Source organism: Gymnogyps californianus, chromosome 1, assembly GCF_018139145.2.
Source record: "Gymnogyps californianus isolate 813 chromosome 1, ASM1813914v2, whole genome shotgun sequence".
NCBI classification, from domain to species: Eukaryota; Metazoa; Chordata; class Aves; order Accipitriformes; family Cathartidae; genus Gymnogyps; species Gymnogyps californianus.
In genome coordinates, this window is record NC_059471.1 from 81,288,492 (window position 1) to 81,311,204 (window position 22,713).

Here is a 22,713-nt window from a genome sequence, read left to right on the forward strand (position 1 = left end):
TAGCCCAGACAATGGAACTGAGGTCTTTGTCCCTGCTATATCTGCAACAAGGGACCTAAGACGCAAGAGACAAGTCCTGTTAACATGGACAATATTTGTGCTTTTGGGAATATGTGCTGGTTTACTCTTCGAAAACTCCCACTACATGGCACTCCCAGAAAAGACACAAGAAATTTAAACTGAATTAATTATGAATTTTAAAACCTTTTGAAATCATTATTGGTTTGGATTTAAAATTTTGGCTTTAAATCTTCCTAGAAAATATTTATTCCTTTTTTCTTGACATATGAGTACATTTATATTTAAAGGCACTTGGTTTACAGAGAAACCATAAAGGAAACAGAACTAGAAAAGAGAAGGTTTACACTTACTAACAACATTAGCTTGGCCGGTGAAGATGGTGTACTGCAGCTCGTAAGAGACCACACTGAACTCATCATCCGACGTCCAGTGGACAGTAATGGTATCGTAAGAAGCTGTACAGAGCTCTTCTCGAATGGTCGGTGGGTTGGGAGCTGTGAGATACAACAGAGGAGGCTTACTGCCACAATCAGTAAAATATTTCCCTTCTCGCCTGAGATGAGGGGATGCATCTGATGTATGAGTTTGTAGCTATACCATCCAACAGACTTTTCAACAACTTTTTGCTAATTCCAGTAGTAATTTTGATTATCAATAAATTGTTGCAAAGGAATTCTTACTATCAATATAACCACCTAGGAACTCCAGATTTTGAAAATATTTTGTATTAAAGTAGCTTTAGTTTCAGATGCCCTAGCACAAGTGATGTGTTGGTGGTCACATTAAACTGTGATTAAATGGGTACAATTGACGTGTTACTTTTTCTAGCATTGTTCTGACCATCACACCAAAAGTATCAAAGTTTCATTGATGCATATGTCAAGAGGGAGAGTCAACACTCTTCACTGTTGACTTGAAAGCAGTGTTTGCCTAGCCTATCTTACCAGAGATTGGCATGAGTGGTATTTAAAAAATATAATTTTGGGGAAGCCTCCAAACACTCATGCTTTCATGCTCAATCTTATCCTCTCTCCAAGTTCATTTTTATTTATTTTCTAGCTATCCTTTCTAATATAGATGCATACAATTTCTGTTGGCTATACAACTCACTTTTTTTCAGCCTTACATAAAGAGTTCTTATCATAACATCATGACTGTATGACTATTACAACCTAATCTTCAATGTCATTGCTAATTAAATAATTCTAGAAAACAATCCAAACACTTTAATAAAAAGTTGTCCCTCTGTTTCTTTTTTTTTTTAAATCAACAAGCAAGATCTCTGTGTAGCAAGCTATACATTCTTCTCCCATATTAACACACAGGTTTGTTTTAAAGACCTATTTAAAGAAGTGAAACTTGAAGCAAACTTCTTAGGTCTAAATTTTCCTTGTTTGCATTCTTTACAAAGCCAAACACCTAAATAAGAAACAAGTGACTCTTTCTTTGACAGACTGGTGGGCCTTCCTGCATGCTTGTCTCAGTGGGAGCTTCATTCCTAATCATCTTCCCTACATGCCACCATCATGTAAAGAAAATAAAAATCCTTGTGCTTAATAGAGTTCCTCCCAGCTGTCACAGTGTGATGAAGGAGGGCACTCAAGCCGAAACAACCAAAATATGCCTGTATTACAGGAAAAGGAAGGCAACTCCGAATGGTATTTTTGCTGTCAGCATTTTAACTTCTGTTAGCCACAAAAAATGGCCTCAAAAAAAGTCCTTCTGAAGGAATTCCACCTTTACTTTTGCAACATCTTATTTTTATGAAACGTCTATTTTACTTTCCATTAAGAATTTTTATAGTTCATGTCCCTGGTTTACTGACGTATGTTCCCGAGGATTAAAGCGCAGACGCATTTCCAAGCAGCCGCTTTCAACCAAGGGGCATAAGGAAACGTTCAAATGTGTTTCATGATATGACCATGATTTGTGATGCTCTAAACATTGTAGTACGGAAGCTCACCAATGCCTTTTTTTTTTAACTCAGCAGAGGAACCCTTGGGACAGATGGGTATTAATAAAGAGAGAGAGAAATGAACTAAAATAAGAACAGTCATCCAGGAGGGGAACATAAACAAAAGGAGGAGAAAAAATCCCGCAATATTCTGGAAAGATTAGTGCTGCAGTTCAGAGGTTGTGTAGAAACTGAGGCCAACTAACTGTTGTGAGAGCTATGTAGTACTGCCTTGGTCCTATCAGCTATGTTTCAAAAATGCATCCAGCAGAACAGTCACTGGAGATTTCTTTTTTCCTAGCTGAAGCTGCATTTTCATATTTTGCCTGTCCTTCAAAGGCAAAAAAAAAAAAATTGAAAAAACTATTAATTACAAATAAACAAGTGGATCCATTTTTTTGTGTGTGCTATTATTCACCTAAGGTCTTCTTCAGTCATCTCCTGCACCTAACAGAGCAAAATCTTTTACTTGAGAAATGTACTTGTTATTACTACAACACAGGTAATAAATATTAATTTATGGAAAGCAACAATTACTGAAGGTTTAATGAACTGTAAACTGCATTTCAATAGCACCTAAGTGTCTTCAACTCCTTTGAAAATGACAGCCTAAGTTTTGTCTTCATATGTACACCTGGCTGGCCTTATGGCTGGAGATTTAAAGGCCTTCATGTAATGAGAATGACAGAAAAAAGAGATTTGACCTAAGCAGGACATCTTTTCCCTTGCTCTTGTGATTAACCCACACCCACCTGAGACATGAAACCTACATGAAACTCAGCTCTTCAACAACACTCATTTCATAAACCACTCAGAATAAAACAAAATATACCTGCTTCTCCTGCAGACAGGTAGGGAAGTCTACATGCAAATGGTTTGGTATGACTTTCAAAATAATGTATAAGTCTGACTGCCAAATGCATCATTCCACAGCAGGTACTCCTTTTGAGAGTGTAAGTCCGTAATGCAATTAAAGAGATTGACCTTAATCAGTTACCTTCATTATTACATCTGATAGTGTGTGATTTGCTTATCAAATTTACTAGTGCTGCTACAGAGCTCTGGTGCCACAGGGAAAGCTCTACAGAGACTCCAGGGTGATCTCAAGGCTGCTCCAGCAACTTCCTCCATGTGGTCTTGACTCGGGTGTGCTCCACCACTGCTCAGGAGGGGGAAGCCCAGCATGCTTCCAGCACAGCAGTGGAAGACATAAAGCCTCATATCCACCCTTTGGTCCTCTTTCCCGGTGGAGAAGCAGTGATTGCCCATGAGCCTTTCCAGTCCATTTCAGGGTGAGGACAGAGCACTGACTCACAACCAAACAAGACTGAAGTTTGACAACTGATGCTGTTGATACTCTCAGTTACTGGCAGCCTCCTGTCTATAAACTGCTACCCAATGTCAGTGAGAGCTGAAAAAAACTGTGAAGCAGCTCTTGAAAACCCCAAATTTACAGCCTTGAGCAGTGAAGGAACCTGGAATCAGTGCCATCAGACTTAGCAAGGCACAATGAAAGCTGCAGTGGTTTAAGGAATTGCTTCCTAACATCTGTAGCTCTCCTTGGTCATGGGGTGGCAATCTCCATAGAGGACCAGGGCAAACATCCGGGAGTGGTAACTGCTTCAGTCACTCTGACTTTCATCCATCTGCATTCATGAATCAACACTCTCTGACAAGAGAGAAAATCATTGCTGAAGGCTGTTTTAGTTCATTTGTATGACTTCAACTCAAAACTGAGCAGACACACTTAAACAGTCAGGAACCACATCTGAAGTGCCTGAAAGGCAGTAACTAATATTAGAAAAGCAGTTTCTTAAATTTGCTCCCAGAAGCAACTGACCTTGTGAGCATACCTACTCTCTTTCAACCCGGTTAGTCTAACTCACCTTCCTTTCAATGTCATCCTCATGGCTTTTGCTCTGAAGCAAACTGAAAGCACTCACATGGTCCACACACCTGAGAGGCAGTTTAGGGAAACTGCCACCTTTCATTGGTGAATCCCAGCATGAATGCAGCGGCTCCTGGGTGACTATTGAGACTATATCTAAATCCTCTCAGCACAAGGTCACAGAGATTGACTAAAACCACCTCAACTTCCTTTTGTTTGCTCGGTCTCCACCTTCCTGCTGTCATGGGGTGATTGACTTTGTAAGGGTGCCTTACTGATTTGATACTGAGTAAAAAAGGAAGATCTAAGCCGTCTCCTTGACTTAATGGTGCCAGAAATATTCATATTGCTGGTATGCACATGAGGGAGTTGAGGAAGCTGCTCTGAACCTCTCTCAGCTGTTCGTTACTGGCTCTATGGTGTATCATGACACTGGACTGAACCAGCATGCAGGAATTTGAAAGGCACAGTTACATCAGATTTGGATACAAATTTGATGTATTAGTAACATGTCATGCATGAGTTGGCATCAAGAGCTCAGTCATACAACCATCTAGACATAGTCTTTGGGTAGACCAGAACTGTTCAAAAACAACAGAATGAGAAGAGAGTACACCCAAAGCATGAGACTGAGCTGGCTGGAGGTGGTTTCTGATCTTTCAATACTGAAAGAGTTAAGAGGAAAGACAGGTTGTGAAGGGTTTCCAGAATGAAGTTGTTTTTGTGTGAAAAAACTGTTGGCATATACTAGGCAATACATATTTCTTTGTGCAGTCCTAGCTAAAGTGATGGATGAAGAAAACTTATCATTGTTTCAGATGGGATTTCTGAAGCAGGGCAAATTGCAAGGTCAAAGAAGAGATGTTCCTGCAATTGATTTCAAAGTATTAAGACACAGAACAAGTATTTTTGATTCACAATGGATAAAAAAAGTCCTTACGTCAGTAATATTGTGCAGAGAGTTTGCAAGTCATATGCATTGCCTGGATCTAGCTAAACACATGTTTAGAAAAAGATGAGTACCAGATGAAGAGCTTGAGCAACTGGCAAGATAAGAAATCTTTCAAAAGACATCAAGACTATATATACAGAGAATAGAACAGTCAGAGGAAGATTAAGGGTATTGTTTTAATATACTGAGCTTGACATCTCAATGTCTGGCTGGCAACTTTCAGAGAGATATCAGAGATTTTCATTTGGATAGCAGAAGCTTTGGACAGACAGCTGCGTAAATGATAAGCACAAACTAGTTAAATTTATATTTGGGAAAGAAGTAGGCTAGGAAGAAAGAAAGATGCAAACTTCAATGTGCCACATAGAAAACTGGGGTTGGGGATATGGAGGATGAAGAAGATCTGACAAATAGTACACTGGGAAGAACCAAAGGAGAAGAAAATCTTCAGAAGACAACCAAGGTCAACTGCTTCGAAGGCAAGTGACAGCAGAGAGAATGAAGCTGGAATTTAGGCTTTGACATTTTGTTCTGAAGCAGTACAGACTATAGATATAAGATAGGCTTCTTCACGTAATTCACAACATAGACGTACCACTAGGACTTACAAATGGTCTTCATTTTACTTAACTGTGAAACATGATAAAAGTAAAGCCCAATTCACTGTCATACAGTTTTCAGCTTAAGATCTATGAAGATTCCATGCACCAATCTGAAAGGGGTAAAATAAAATAAATCTTCCTCTAGAGTTTCTGAACGACAACAGAGAATAATCAAGTGCATTTGACTCTTGGGACCATACATATACACATATACATTACATATATATATATTTACATAAATGTATTTTAACTGTCTGCATAGGTTGTATTTTATGCTCAGATAATTTGGACATGTGTTTTGGATTTTGCCATTGCAGCCATGTGCTGTTTATTAATGTGAAGAAAAGTAGTACAAAGACAGAGCCAGCTAAAACTGTTCTTCACTGGGCATCAAGGGCAAGGATAAAAATGGTACATTAGGAAAAAACAGCTAAACTGCTTGATACATTTGCAAGTTCCCTTAGACTGCATTGTGAGCAATTTTTCAAGACTGTGGATGAGGTAGGAAGAAGGCAGAGAAAGAGCTGTGTAAATGACACAGCCAGCATGATGGACCACGGAAATGATCTTTGTAGCAAGACCAGCCTTCATTTTGGTACAGACACAACCTTCATTTTCAGCAGTGTACAGCAATTAGGCTGGTAATATTGACATATGATGTACAAGGGGGAGAAGACCTGGGGGGTGCGGGAACAGACTGCTAGATAGAATTCATCTCGTATAACTTCAAAGATCTAGAACACAATTATCTCTATTTGAATGAGTCTCTCTAGCCTCTGTTTGGAGCCAACTGGGAGAAACAGGCACCTTCAGAATGGAGTCAACTGTCCTGATATACGTGCCTTAAAATGAGGTGGTTATTCCTCTTCTTCGACTATAAAGGAAGCTGAAGCTGATTATTTTACAGGTAGATTCCTAGGTTAGGGCAAACAAGTCTCCTTTTTCTTAATCCTTCCTTTCATTTCCTTGGCTTCTTACAATTTTGGGGTGAATACTCAACAAATTCCAGCAGACTTTGGGGAGAGGCAGACACCATAACGTTTCACTGGTAGTGTATAAAAAGTTCAAATGACTCTTACCACATTATTATTGTGTATTATTTACTAGAGTATGTGTTAAACACTGATTGTATTCACCAGTCACACAGTCATACAAAAACTTCTTGCAGATAAAATCTCTCAGATATGGCAAGAACCCACAGCTCTATAAGGCAAGGGTAGTGCCGCCTGTGCATGCAGACAGCCTTGCTCTTCCCAGTATTATTCTGTTTACTTATTCATAGAATCATAGAATAGTTTGGGTTGGAAGGGACCTTCAAAGGTCATCTAGTCCAACCTCCCTGCAATGAGCAGGGACATCTTCAACTAGATCAGGTTGCTCAGAGCCCTCTCCAACCTGACCTTGAATGTTTCCAGAGATGGGGCATCTGCCACCTCTCTGGGCAACCTGTTCCAGTGTTTCACCACCCTTATTGTAAAAAATTTCTTCCTTATATCTAGTCTGAATCTACCCTCCTTTAGTTTAAAACCATCACCCCTTGCCCTATTGCAATAGGCCCTGCTAAAAAGTCTGTCCCCATCTTTCTTATAAGCCCGCTTTAAGTATTCAAAGGCTGCAACAAGGTCTCCTCGGAGCCTTCTCTTCTGGGGGCTGAACAACCCCAACTCTCTCAGCCTTTCCTCTGAGGAAAAGCCAGAAGCGAGCCCTCTGCATGGAAAAGATCCAGAGGTTGGCAGTAAGGAGACTCCGCGCTCTCACATTCTTCTGAAATAACATGGGTATATCTCCTGCAAACCAGGCTAAGAGAATGGGCCCAGGAAATGTTTTCAAGTGCTTTTCTAACAGTGCTTTTTGCCTTTCATTGCAAATTCTCACTGTTAACAGCAGATGCTTAAAGACCTTGCAAAATGAAAACCTGCCCTGTGTCTCTTCTGTTTTCAATTGAACTGGAATGAATTGTTCTAATTCTGGCATTGAAATCAAAACACCCTAAATTACAGTAATTTGTTTCTCTTTGTGAGTCATTATATTCTCTGAGATCGCACATTACTTAGGCCTTCAGTAAAGGTCTAATCCTGCGGGCTTCTTCAGGCCAAAGCTCTCAGTTAAGTGAGCTGGGGCTCTGCTCTGCAGAGAACCCATCCCACACCCTGGCGCAGAGCACACTGCCTGCGCTCTAGTCCCAGACACAGTGAAGTCCTCCAGTTCTGTGATGGGGGAAATACACAGTGTCACCAGCATGAGGAAACATCTTTCACTGCTGAGCCCTTGATGTTGATTGCTTGAACAGCTTCTGGTTGCTCATGGGAAATCTGCCAGGCTGCAATCTGCTGCAGCGAGGAGGCAGCCCCAAGGGAGAGGGTAACACATGGAGCATCTGTCTCCCGGGAAATGGGATTTGGTCCCTGCTCTCCCTCCTCTGGCTGCTCCAGGCTGAGCTCCAGCTGTTCTTTCATTTCATTCCACTGCAGTGGCTTTTAACCATTTCTCACTCCCACTTGCCCACACCCTGGTGGGGAGGAATGCAAGGAGAGGAGGTAGGAAATGCATCCCAGTTGTGCTCTGTAGCACCTAATGCTTCCTGGGGCATTCTGGGGCTGCTGGGGATAATATATTCAGGATTAAGAGGGAAAGTGTATTGGGTTTATGTGGCAAGGTTTTCGTAGCGGTTGGGCTTCAGGGATGACTTCTGTGAGAAAAGACCAGGATGCGTCGGACCATCTCCCACGTCAGACACATCAGTTCGAAGACAGATCCGCTGCTGCCCCAAGCTGAGCCCATCACTGATGCTGGTAGTGCCTCTGTGATAACATATTTAAGAAAGGGTAAAAAAGGCTGCACAGCAGCTGGGAGAGAAAGGAGTGAGAAATGTGAGAGAAACATCCCTGCAGACACCAAGGTGAGTGAAGAAAGAGGGGGAGGAGGTGCTCCAGGCACTGGGGCAGAGATTCCCCTGCAGCCTGTGAAGACCATGGTGACTCAGGTTGCTCCCCTGCAGCCCATGGAGGGCGACAGTGGAGCAGATAGCCACACTGCAGGCTGTGGAGGACCAACACTGGAGCAGGTGGATGTGTCCTGAAGGAAGCTGCAGCCTGTGGAGAGGAGCCCAGGCAGGAGCAAGTTTTCTGGCAGGAACCATGGCCCAGGGGGGAACCACAATGGAGCCGTCCATTCCTGAAGGACTGTACCCCGTGGAAAGGACCCACACTGCAACACTTCTTTGAGAACTGCAGCCTGTGGCAAGGACCCATGTTGGAGAAGTTCGTGAAGAACTGCATCCTGTGGGAGGAAGCCCATGTCGGAGCAGGGGAAGAGCGTGAGGAGGAAGGAGTGGCAGAGATGACATGTGAAGAACTGATCGCAACCCCCATTCCCCATCCCCCTGTGCCACTCGTGGGGAGGAGGTAGAAGAGTTGGGAGTCAAGTTGAGCCTGAGAAGAAGGATGGGGTGGAGGGAAAGTGTTTTTAGTTTTGTTTTTATTTCTCAGTATCCTACTCTTAAAATTAATTGGCAATAAATTACATTAATCTTCCCCAAGTTGAGTCTGTTTTGCCTGTAGCAGTAAGTGTTGAGTGATCTTCCTGTCCTTATCTCAATTCATAAGCTTTTCATCTTATTTTCTCCCGTCTTGCTGAGGAGGTGGAGTGAGAGAGCAGCTTGGTGGGCACCTGGCAGTCAGCCAAAGTTAACTGACCACAGAGAGGAATAAAGAAAATCCTATCACTACTCTTTTATGAGGAACATTTAATAGTAGCACCTTGAGAAAAAAATTACCTGTAAGGTAATCAAGGCATTCCAACAATTTCTTCTCCCTGGTAAAATCAAGTGCGAAAGTATCGAAAGTATCGTTGAGATTAATTTCAGGAATTAGAACCTGGGAGGATGCAGTTGCCATGGAAACCCTACAATGAAAAGAAAAAGTCTTTTAGTACGCAAGACACAATAACTTTCACATCAAGGTAGGACCTGATCATTATGATTGTTATCACTTCTCAAAAAGCTTGACAAAAACTTTTACATGTATTTTATTTATATGGTTTAAGTTAGGAGCTTCTCCTGCCACTTTTATTTTTACGAGTAAAGTTTCCAGTAAAAATCTCTTATTACTTAGCTTTTGCCTAACATGCAGTGTCAGATAAGTTTTTAACAAAATATTGGTTAAGCAACAATATACTTTGAATTGTTCTTTCTAGTCACCCATTGAACGAAAGTAGCAATAGCGCCATATTTATCTATGTTTTAAGCAATCCTGACAGATGCTGCATCTCTCCCAACCCTTGTTTTCCCAAGCAGTTTCTTGCTCCAGGCATTCCTTGGTATTGCTGTCCCAAGGGCTTGGTGCAGATCCACACACCTCCGCAGCTGTTCAGCAGAGCACACTGCTGTTAACTTCAAAAAGCACAGGGGGGAGATAAAACAAATAGATGTCAGCACAGTTTATTTTGAAAGGCTTTTCCCTGCAAAGCATGTGTGCATACTTACATTTCCTCCAAAACTGAAAAGCTTTCTTGCCTACCTCCTTTCAGAAGCTACATCCACTTTTTGTCTGTCCAGACGTACTAATATAAAGAGAGGAGCTTTCACAAGAAAACTGCCATCAGGATGGATTTTTCAGATCCTTCAGCCTGGTATCTCAAAATACATGTTACTGGAGAGCTGGATACCAGATATGTTTACGAAAGTTCGGTCCGTTTAAGCAAAGAGACTATTAAACCTTGTGTTATACAACAGAAATTTGTTAATTGTTTCAGTTTGGAGGTAAACACACAACCATGCACACAATGTATGTCAGTTATCTGTCATTCATGACACGTCAGATCAAAATATTTTGATTGCTTCAATTAATGTTTTCCCAACTTAGAGTATTTCTCTGTAGACAGGACTCAAATGGCTCCAGGCCAAATGCTTACTAAGAACTATGTTTTCATGTATTTCTTGTGTAGTATTTTAGGAAAATACAGTTAGGAAAGTCAAAAACTGAGCTGCACATCTCATTGTCTTCAGTGTAGTTTTCAAAAACTGAGCTGAGAGGGTTTCCTAGTCAATAATTATTATACAGTTTTCAGCACTGTTTCTCTTGCAACTGTGGTTGTAGAACTTAGTTTAAAGTAGATCCTAGTACAGATGGGGTTTTTTTAGAGAGGATAATTGAAGTGCCTTTTGCCCCATGTACTTAGAGGTGAAAATTACCTGAGCTCTTTCACTTCTTTTTTTTCTCCCCCACCTCTCCCACCCCCCCAGTGGTTCATCTGCAGTTACACCATGGTGTTTTTACATCTAGTAAGAAAAAAAGACATGCATTTCTTGTAGGGCCTGTGTTAGGGCAAACTCAGGGTGATACACACCTCTACAAAATTAACAAAGGCCTTCCTAATAAACGAGCAAGCAGGTATCTAAGATTAAGAGCTTCTTTGAATACCTTCATAAAGCACATACTTATTGTGAAGAAGACCGTATCACCAGGCCCTTTTGGACTGTTGTTTGGGGCTATGCAAAGGGTGCACTGTGAGTACGTGTGTTAAAGTCAGTTTTTGGTGAGCTCAACAGTTTGCAGTTTCAGACACCCTGTCACCATATTAGGTTCAGAGGATTGAATTTCCTCTTGTAATTCTGCCTGTTCTAACTGATGCTGTACTTGGTTGGAAAGGCTTTTTCTAGGATAAATTCATTTCACCCACTGTAAATAATACACAACCTAAATCATTGTAGTGTGTGTAATGTCTTTGCTTACATAGTTACCTGTTGTGCTTACAACAGAGAGTATTATACTGCAATTACTTTGAAATATGTCGATGAAGAAATGCAATGAGCATAATTTCAGGAGGCTGTTTTAGCTGCTGGAGCTCAGGGCCCTGGTGAGACTGTTACATGAGCGCTCTAGAAGCAAAAAATATTGCTCACCACATGAGAACTAAGAGAGTTACTTGTGGGGAATAATTTATTAATCAGATTTAGTCTCTTTTTCCACTTGCAATTTGTCTGCAAGCACTTGGTGTTTTTTTCCCCTCAGTTTTATTCACTGCTTGAAATGATTCTCTGATTTTCAGGGCGTTCACAGCCATCTCATTACAGACAGCAATCTGTGATAGCCAAGAATTATATTTGATTGGGCACATATGTCAGCTGGTCTAATTTCTGCTCTCCAAGTGTCTCTCCTGTGACTGTATTTTTGATGCAACTGTTCATGTTTACAACTTCAAAATGGAGCTTCACTGAATATTTTCTGGTAGTCGGTTAAAAAGCTTTGTGTCTCCACAGATTTCTGCCCTACTGCTTGTTCCACTGAATACTGAAAAAAGGACAGACCCTCACCTTCAGCTTTTCACTCATGATACTCATGTGGTAGTTTTACTATCAGCTTCAGCTGGGATGCCACAATGTAGCTTGGTGACAGAATACAAACGAGGGTTTAAGTCTGACAGATCACCTGTAATCCATTGCCTTGCCTTGCCTTCCTTTGCCTTGCCTTTCTCAACAGATTTTCAATTCTCTGAACCTGTAACGAGCAACCCAGTGTTGCTGGCTTATTTATAAACTGATTAAATAGCTTTGTTGAAGCCTGATATTCAGAGAATCTACATACAGCACTCCAGAGTAAGTGACAGACTTAAAAAAATAAATAATAAGAGCAGGGAATTTCATGCTTCAGATTTGGTGAAAATTGGCTGGACAATGTGAAGATATAATGTGAACCCAGAGATAAAAAAATAGCTGAATGAATGAGCATACTTTTTATAGTTTTCTTCTTCATTGTCCAGACACATTCTCCTTTTTTTTTGTTTCTGTGACTGATGGCTAAACAGCTGATAATTCCAACAGAACATTTTTTTCATCAGAAAATAGTGCTGAAATTCAGTGGGAATGTTTCAGCATTGACAGTGTTGCACTGAAAACCAGACCAAATTTTCTGACAGCACAGTTTCCTGGAAAGACTCACTCCGTTGTCTTTGGGTCCTTGATATATCTGGCGTGCTGAAGAGGAGCTAGGATCCTAGGAGCAGTAGAAATTCCCTGCACCCCAGGACCCAACGCAGAAGCTGCCATAACTTCCAGACACTCAGGCTGTTGAATCTCCAACTCTTCGAATGGGCTACCTCAGAGATGCATGTTGCAGGTTCCCAAAGTTATACATTTCATTACCTTGCCGCTTGCTATTTTGTGAAGAATATGAATCCATTAAGATAATTCGAAATTTCTGCTAAGAAATGTACTCACTGTCTGATTTCTTTCTTAATCTCAGAATTTTTCATGGAGTAGGAATTTCAGCCTCCAGAAACCTGGTTTTTTAGTGTGTTTAGCACCAGATATCTGCTTGGTATCCGTGCTACCTCCTTCATTTGTGCATGCTATTACTGTTCTAACTCTTATTTCGCATCCTTTTTCAACTGCTCCTCTTTTCAAAGGGACGTTTTGGTTTAACATTACAGTAAGGTCCTTCCCGCTCTGGTACAGCACAAAGTAGTGTTTTGGGGGAATGTGCCAATTAATCCCCGCCCCTTTGACCACATCTGTGGTGGGACAAGACAATATGGCAACTATGACAACCCATTTGCCTTAAATTGAGGTTTTGCAAGAGGAACACCTTCTTTACCTTTCAGTGATATTTTTAGCAGTTTGCAGGAACCGAGCATGATCGTTCTCCTTCAGCGACTGTTCAGCCTGAGAGATGAGGGATGTTGAGCGCTCAATGCACTGTTTGCAGTTCGCAATCTGCTGAGCCAGTTTTCTCAACCTCACCACCTTGAGTGGAAACATAAGAAAGCAGTCACATCTCTAAGGTCACAAATCATGATTGCATTTGCACTTCCGAGGCTAAGCTGGAATGCAAACGGGGAGTTAAGATGAATGGCTTCGCTGACAAGAGCTTCTTTCACACTAGCTTGATGGTGAGCCCCATCTAGCCACGTCACATTTTTAATAAGGGGACAGGCACAGCCTTTCTGCCTCAATATTTTCCACATGGAAAACAACAGGGGAGAGCCAAAACAAGCACAGCTGGTCTATTTTCCAGCAGAAGAAACGTCATTTCCTGGTACTTTCTGCTTACATGATAAGTAAGGGCTATTTAGATAACAGTTTCCCTGAAGTGATGAGATCTGCGTTAAAGGCAGCTTATAGATTAACCACTTTTTTCCTGTTACTGAGGTGAGTTTCATAAAAATAATCTGAAAATAAAACTTGACAGAAAAAGGCTGTTGAATTCTACTAACAATACACGCCTACCCTTTTCATTATGTGCTTTTAGTCAAACAGGGTGTTTTCTTGTTGGATATTTTTAACTGGACAAAAGCACAGTAGTGCTGGAGAGCTGATTATTATTACTGCAAACATATGTGCTAGAGATAAACACAGTAGATGTGACTGTAATCATTAGCCGAAAGGTTAGGGAGGGGCACAGTCAATCCTCCACTTAAAGACAATGTTGGCTAACAAAACTTCTAGTTCCTGAAAGGTCTGAGAGTCCTTCCCATTGTTATCACATCAGGATCATAGTTTGAACAGGAGTAAGAAATAGGAAGGAAATGAAACAATTCTGGAGTTTAGAAAGGCATTAAGACCCAGTTATATGCAAAATGAGGAAACTAACAACCAAGTGGATTGGCAGAAACATCCAAATTTATAATCAAGATAACGTTCCCAATCTCAGCAATTAGGGCACAAGCTATGAAGTAGCTGAGTTGAATTTCAGATATAATTGCATCCTAAGCAGAGATAACGGTATCTTAGTGCACCTATCCAACAACAGAATCCAGTAGGAAAATACATCTTTTGGAAAACTTTCAAACAGAAAATACTGGCCAAATGATTAGTGTCCTATAACATTGGTATTTCTTCTAAAGATAGAAACAATAAAGGGAGCAAAATGCTGGGAAAACATAAATATTTTGATAATGCTAATGATCTGATCAGCTTCTAGGATGAACTAATGCCATAATGTTTTCTCTAACTGTGCATTCGCAGAGATTACTGTTTGGTCTACACCAGTTTCACCAGGGAAAGGTTCGTTGCAGTATTAAGTAGCTCAGCTCTTTATTTACTTATTAATTAACAAAACAAACAATGAACTGAAATAAATGTTACCTCGTAAGCTTTTAGCAATCAGAAGGCATGTCATGATTTGTGAGGTCTACATATGAATTAGTTTTTTTGTTTGCTTGATTCTTTTTTATATCTTCTTCAAGAAGACAACTGATAATAAACTTTAAAAGGAAGAGTCTCATCTCACCCACTCCCCACCTACCCCCCCACTGGCAGGAATGACATCTGCACTAAAATTATCTATTTGATATATAAGTGTTTTTTTCCTGTTACAGGCTGTGTGGGATTTTATAGGTTTCGGGTGATAAGTGAGGTTAAGGATGGAGCTGCACCACATTGTCAGACTCGTGTGTCTGAATCTGCAGCCTTGCAGCCATAGCTAGAACTTTATATCTGAGCGTTTCCAGTTCTGTAGCCATAACTATAGTCCTATAGACAAATTTGCCGTACCCTACCTTCCAGAAAGACTCTTAGCCACAGGCTCTCTTAAAAGAAGGTACATTGGGCAGAATTTCCCGTGGCTTTTCACATGGGTCTCTTGAACCCCTGAAATCTTTCAACATATACAACATTTGGGGCAAAGTATTCCAGATCTTTACTGGACCTCCATTGGTATCACTTTTGGTTAAACGAAGTAGAACAAAGAATGGGGACAGATTCTGATATCAGCTATATTCAGATAAATTTGGAGTCAATTGTATTATAAATCTTCCATGCTCTAATGGATATTAGAATACAGCTTTGCAAGCAATAGATTTTTTAAAAGCAACTCATGTATATAGCACAAATCCAAATGAATGGAAAGTTTTCTACTTCATTGGAAGCACAGCTGGTCTTACTGCACAGAGAAAGAGAGTTGAAACAATAATGCAGATGGCCACCTTTTCTATTTTGAAGGGAATTGTATTTTGTTAACAGCATGGGGAAATTCAGGTTCTGTCACACAATGTATGGGACCTATGGTTTCAAACACGTTTAAGTCAGCCCTTGCCTACAGGCTTTTTATTTCAAGTTAATTTGAATATCTTGACAGCCGCATGAACCACTTAACCTGCTCTTGATTTTATTCCTTTCCTGAGCTTTTCCCACACAAGAAGAGTTTATATTTGACTTAGCTAGTTTAGCAGTTAAAGAGTAAACACCATGTACCTAGAAAATAAGAACGTTAATTCAACTCTAATGTGTTTCTGAGTTAACAGGTAGCTAGCAAAATGCATTGAAATTTGAATATCAGAGATTTTTCCTGCTCAATATGTTTGTCACTAATAATCATTGTACCTCAGTAACTAGAAATGCACACTTCATGTAATTTCCTGCATGGTTTTGAATATTTTTTTTGTAAATAAATTAGACCTCCTATTCTCAAGAATGACAATGACTGAAACAAATTCTTTATGTGATAGTATTTCAATAAATAATTAAAGTATCTAGACTAAAATATTCATGTAGATAATTGCCAGCCATGATACCAAATGTTGTGACACTTTGTGAAAGTGAAAACTTTGGGGGAAACACTGTCAGATATATAACAGAGTGAAGGAATCATTAATTAGTCATCATTTTTTTATCATTTACTGATGGTGATGTCATTTCTGTGTTTATCCTTAAAAATCATAATCGCATGTAGTAAGAGAAATGTCAAATAAACTGTTGAGGTCTAGCATACTAATCTTGATACATTTCACTCCTGTTTATATGAAAGTAGCAGTAGCCCAGGACTACAGGACTACATAAGGACTTTTACAAATTTGTATTCATAGTACCTGAGGTCAAAAAGCCGTAAGCATGAGGAAGCAATGTTGACCTACTTGTGATCTAAAGAAGAAAAGCTTTTACCTTTCCTTCCTTGATTTTGGTTCCAATTATTTGTCGTCTTTGCTGGATTATTTCAATGAGCTGGTCACATTCTTCCACGAGCTTGGTTTCTTGGCGGGATGCATTTACCTACAAAGCAAACCACTATGATTAGCAAAACCTTTTTTGACGTTTTCCTGTTCCTTTTTCTAATTTAAAAATTGTAATTTCTAAAATGTTGGTTTGGGCATTTTTTGCTCCTTTCTGTGTATAATCTATGTGTTATTTTGTCTTCCCTGTCTTGGATTTTGTGAAATACTGAAACGAGTCTGAATGTCTTCTTTGTAGGAGGTAGGACTTGCAAATAGATACTCGTCAGGTATTTCTAATGCGAGTGAGAAAAGCCTGGTCCTGTGAGTACTGAGTGATGTCAGTTACAGCAGACATCAGTGAGAAGTGAAGGCTCTTCAGGAGGTGCTTAACACATCAGTTTCAAGCTGTATATAGGACTACAGTGAATACTACTGCACATAAGAGCACACGTACTGGATCAGACAGTCCATCTAGTACAGTATCCTGTCTCTCGCTGCTGCTAGTGCCAGCATCTGCTAGTAAAGCATCTTAGGAAGAAGTCCCAACATGTATGATGATTCCCATGAATATTTTTTCATCCTCCAACCATTTGCAGCTCAGAGTCTTCTTGAACCAGACACAATTTCTACATCATTACTAATCCTCAGAAGAGTTATCTTCTGTGTATTTATTTAGTCTCTCCTTCAACGTCTGCAAACTTTAAGTATCCCCACCATCCTACAGCAATGAGCACCACACCTTAACTCACAGTCAAGTGAACAACTGCCTCCTATAGAGGGATTTGAACCTGTCTCCTTCCAGCTGCATTTAATGATCCCAAGTTCTTTTACTGGAAAGGGCAGTGAACTACTGATACCTATCCACAATCTCTGTGCTACTTGTGCTTTTATAGATCACTGTTTTGTCCTCCTGCAGGACTTTTTTTCTACATTGAAGATCTTAAGCGATTCAGTTTTTCCTTGTATGAAAGCCGTACCATACCTTCAATCATCCTTGTTTTTCTTCTCTGAAACTTTGCCAGGTCTATCATCTCCTTTTTCATATGGGGAACAGAACTGTACTCAGTACTGAAGGTGCAAACAAACTATGGAGTCATACAGTGGCACGATATGTTCTCTACTTCATCTTGATTACTTTCATAATGATTCCTAATGTCTGATTTGCTGAATTTAACACTTGAAAATATTGTTTATTATTTTCAGTGTCCATATAGCAGTTCCTGAAAGATTCAAATTACCAATGATCCAAGTGACATTACCAAGTCATGTGTACTGTCTTTATTATTACCAATTTGCCTCAACAATGAATCAGATGATAGAAAATAATAGCTGTGCTCATGCAGTTTTCTACAGTATAAATATATGAGCCAGTGAAACTGTTCTTAATGCAAAAAAACTCACAAAGTATATTAGCTTTCAATGGAAAATGTTGACTTTTGTCAAAAAATAAGAAAACTTAAACTAGAAAAGTTTTGGTTCTCAGCTGAAAATGTTTTGTTTCTGGGGGAGACTGATTTTTTCAGTGAAAAGTCAACATTCTCTACGACAAGAAAAATGTACTTCCCCACCAGCAGTAGTATGTATAGCTTACATGTATGTGTAAAGAGTCAGAGAAAAAGGCAAAAAGTTCTAATCATATCTAGAATAAAGAAAAATTTAAAGGAGTGATTTCAGAGCTGTGTTTCCATACACACTTTGCTAAGAGGGTAAAGCAGCCTTCAGCCCTGGCCAATTGCTCTTAGAGCCACGTCACCTTGTCCATTGGGCTAGTAAGAGCTAGCGGTGAACAACAACAGGGAACAGTTCCAGGTGACAAGTAACTATATTTCTCCCCTTGGTTATTTTTCAGTCCGATGAGCCCCTTGATTTGCCTCAGCCTTCTTTTTTTTCCTCCAACAATGTGTTTAAACACGCGTTTACCTGTGAGCACATTATGGAGCTCATTAAGGTTAAGCAAATGCTTATATATCTAAATTTAGACCAGGGCCCATTTTACAAATAACCTTCTTACGTGAAATACATTGTGTCCTCCAGGCAAAGAGGGGACTTGTTTACAAAGGCCTGCTTTCATTAAGATTTTGGATTATCCTTCTCAAACCTTCATAAAATTAAAGTTTGATTGCATATTTTACAGGCTTAATTATTAATTAAGATATCAGGATTACAAAGAGAAAATATATTTGTTTCTGGAAGGGGTCAGATGGTACTGAAAGTGCTGGGGAGATCTGCATGCAGTAGCTAAAGATGTAGAAAGTACTTCCACCGTGCAGTTTTAGGTGCCTGTTTATCTCCTTATGTTAGCTGTTCGCTCTGCCTGGCTTCCCACCACGGTCCATGAGGAGAGACAGACCATGGAGCAGCTCACCCAAAGCCTCTGGCAGTGTCAGTGTCTCTCCACTGACTGCTCAGGAAGCCTAGAAGAACTAGTCAATCAACACTGTCCCTCCTATTCCCCCTCTTCTTGTCATCCCAACACCCCGGCTGCACCACACCCTCCCGTCATGCACTGTACTTTGGCATGAAACTCTGCAGAGCTGTTTTCAACAAGCTGTCCAGTGCACCGGTTTCCCCAGCCCCAACTCCAGTTTCACTAGTGGACTAAAATTCCACCAAGGAGTGGGGAATCCCAAATGGGCTCAGTCAGGGGCAACGATCACATCCACTGCACATGGGCGCAACTCCTCCCGTGTCGATACTGAGGTCTGCTCGTGCCAGAGCCGACTTTGGCACTTAATTACAGTAACACTTCACAGGATTTTTCAGTAACTTCCACTCAAAGTGTTATTTCTATCACCACTTACATCACAAATTCGTTTTGTCGAGCAGATCTAATTAATCTTTGGGGTAACTGTCATGAAACACAGAGTTACAGGAAGGTTAAGTCAACATTGTTTCATTTAATGCTCTGGTTGGTTTGAATAATAACATATTAATTAAATCGTAACTTAAAAAACTCTAGACTAAGAAAAACAAAATACTTGGAAAAAACCTTTGGATTTCTTACGCACTGACTGCAGACGTCTCTTTTTCTTTGAAATCTGAAAAGTATACTATTTTATAAGCTTCATTTGAAGACATTTCCAACCTTATAGCTTGCACAAGCTTATTAAAAGTGAAAAGAATATTCCAAAATTATTTGATATGTCTGAGCTTTGTATGAAAAAACCCACATTTAATCTGGGGGCTTTTCTCAAGTTGAAATACTCCTTAATCAAATTTTCAGCCTACAAGGCCTCTGATTCAGTAATAACTTTATAATTGAGCACATGCCTAACTTTAAGTGCATCGTATTAGCTGTGGCCCTAAAGGGACTATTTGTGAGATTACCCTTGAATATTATTTACTTGTATGTTTCTGAGGAGTCATATGTCAGACCAAAGAGCCACAGGCATGGAGCAGGGCTCCACTGTACAGGTGCTACAGAAATACCAGAATAAGGCTCTGCCTTCTGCTTGAGCCTTTTGATGAACAGCAACCTTGACAATAACTTCCAGCTGGGGCTGGCCAAGGAATGAGAGTTCTGTCTGGTGAAAATATTTGAGGTTTTACGTTCTACATTTTTCCACATTAAAAACAAGCCCTCTTTCCAAGGAGTTCATTAAAAGAGACTGAGAGCTGCATTAGAAAAGTCTGGAGACTGCATCGCTCACTTTGGTTGTGGGAGGCTCTGAATCATGCAGAGAGCAGACTTAAATCTGGGCTTCCTCCATCCAAGATGAATGTTGTCTCCTTAATGTGAGACATCTATTGCCTGAGAGTTTATGCTGGACTTGGGGACACCTTTCTGTAGAAAATTTCACTGACATCAATACACTTAGTTTTGGCATCAACAAATTCCTTAAAAATCCATGTCCAGAACTACTTTGAACCTAAAGCTTTGTGTTTTGTTGGTGTCATTTTTATAAACTTCTCTTCCACACCATAAAACATTTTTAAAACTGACTAGGAAGCCTTGTTATGATTTAGCAAAAATGATGACATTTTCTACTACAAACAAGCAAGCAAGGGCTGATTCTAGTCCTGCTGCTTTTGTCGGGAATTTATTCCTATTTCTGTAATATCCGAAGACCTCACACTCACAGTTTACTGAAAAAAAAAAAAAATTCAGGGTTCTTTCCAGGTTTTCCAGACAGATGGATAGGGACTGCTGGCCTCTGCCTCAGGGAGTGGGTGTAGAAAAAAAAGAAAAATGGGGGTTCCTCAGATGTCTGACAGGGAGCTGGAAACAACAAGCCCTCCTGACCTGAAGGGGAGAGCAGGCCAGCTGTTCCCAGCTCCACAAGCTGAGAACTGCTTTGGAAAGTGTTCTGCTCTCTGCAGAGGCTTCCTTGGCTTTCATCTTCAGAGACCTGAGTTAAATTGCAGCTTAGGTCATAAGAAAATGAATGCGGTGGTTTCAAAGTCCCCAGCAGATGTTTGGGAAATCACAGAACTACAACATGGCTAGAGGTTCAAGGTTACAAGGGAGCTTCTATGGTTAATTCAAAGGCAAACAGAGTGTCAGAGAGCTAGATTCATACCCAGGAAAACTTTCTCAACTAATATACTGGAATCAAAGGATTTTTTAGTGTCTCAGCAGAATTTTCCTTGCAAGAGCAAAACTCTCCCTCTTGAGATTCCTTATGGGTGAGGCAATTTTGTCCACAAGTGGAAATGCACATGTGACTTTTCGGCAAATAATCTCAAAATGACAAGCAAAATAGGACACTGTAAATTAGAGGTGGCCTGCTTTTTTAAGACTACACTGTCTGGGATAAATTCATAAAAACCAGAGTAATTTTTATACACTAGTCCTCCGCTGGTTATGCAAAATGGAAGAAAGTAGGTTGCAGAAAGAGTCTGATCTTTGGAAAGTGAGGTATGAATCTGTGTTTCAGCTTTACGATTTAAAAATGGTCTCAATGCCTCAAAAAATAATTTCTTTGCAGTTGTGGCCATACAGGTAAAGAAGAAGTATCAGCTTTTCTTTATGGGTTTGAGTTGATGGTTACAGAATTACTGTACACTCACAAATAAACAAAAACATCAGAAAAGCAAATTGCAATGATTCCACTTAACAACTGTAACATCATTGCCACATATTTCACTCCAGATTTTGAGCCTGAATTCCTTCTTACACCAAACCCAGAAACTGAGGGAAAAAAAAATCTAAAATGATGACATATAATGGCCGGTACCTGTTTACTCTAGGAAAACTTTCTTCATCGTCATGTAGATGTGGAACACATTTTCTTGGATTAGAGTCTCTAGATGAATTAAAGGATTATACTCATCTAAAGAGAGAGGCCTATTTATTTTTTAATTACTCCATGTTGTAAAGTTAAAAAGTTTTCTTCATAGCATCACAATACATTGAAGTAATATTTTAACATCATCCATGTTTCATTTATTTATTTAATGGAAATACAAAGGATAATGATTAATGTACATTTATGAAAACATTTCTTCCCTTTCTTTTTATGGATAGCTAGGCTGAATGAGAGTCATGGATTCGAACTTCTTTCATTTCATATCCCTGTTTGATAGTACGGGTTATTCAATTTAGCCTTCTGTAGAGCAAAAGCAACTCTTGGAATAAAGCTTTTTCAGACTTTATCTAGTCTAAGTGTAAAACTGATTTTATCTATTATGACAAACTGTGCCTTTGGAAATATGTGATATTAATCAGCTTGCCATCTGAATGGATCATCTACAACTCCTTTACTCTGAATTGGCGCAAGAGAAAAAGGAATGGTCACCTCCCATTTCAAGTGTGCCACAGGCTTTGTTTTTGTTTACATTCCACATCTATCTCTAACCAGGAGACCTGTGTTTAGAGGCAATCTCAGAGCAGGTTAAACAAAGGTCAGTGCAAAAATACAGCAACTTACTCTGGCTACCCAGGAATTTTGTGAATGAAGAATCGATTAGGCCAGGATAGCTGAACTGCTTTGGGTCAGGTTGATAAGACTATCTGCCCCAATCTTGACTAAAAGTAAACCTTTTTAGAAGTTTGAAATACTCATGTTACTTATTAAAATATTATTGTAAAGTTTTTTGTCCCACTGTGCTTTGAAGCGCGTTGTTGAGAAACTAACCAGCAAGGTACCTAGCAGTCCTCTAGTGACATTTACAATCTAATCACAAAACAAAACAAAACCAGAAGTTTCATGAGAAACAAACAAATTGTTTTTATAAGAATTCCATTAAAAACATAATCTTAAACTCAGATGATCTGGAAAGTTCTCATAAAGAGCTACTCCAGAGATGCTTATGCTGACAGCTGTAAAGCCCATCGACTAGGCTTGCTTCAATGAACCAAGTATTGTTTTTATAAAACACAAATGCAGCGTCATGTTGGAACTATAGCCGACATTTGTCAGGATAGGAA

At 39.8% G+C, this 22,713-nt stretch overlaps 1 protein-coding gene across 1 annotated transcript in view; it reads right to left on the reverse strand.

The window, feature by feature from the left end:
• MID1 (midline 1) overlaps nt 1–22,713 on the reverse strand; it is a 253,489-nt gene that overhangs the window by 13,994 nt on the left and 216,782 nt on the right. Inside the window, exons 4-7 of the mRNA XM_050896708.1 lie at nt 16,294–16,401; nt 13,010–13,158; nt 9,193–9,320; nt 372–515 (exon numbers count right to left, since the gene is read on the reverse strand). Of these exons, the coding sequence (XP_050752665.1) occupies nt 372–515; nt 9,193–9,320; nt 13,010–13,158; nt 16,294–16,401 (529 nt within the window). The remainder of the gene's footprint in view (nt 1–371; nt 516–9,192; nt 9,321–13,009; nt 13,159–16,293; nt 16,402–22,713) is intronic.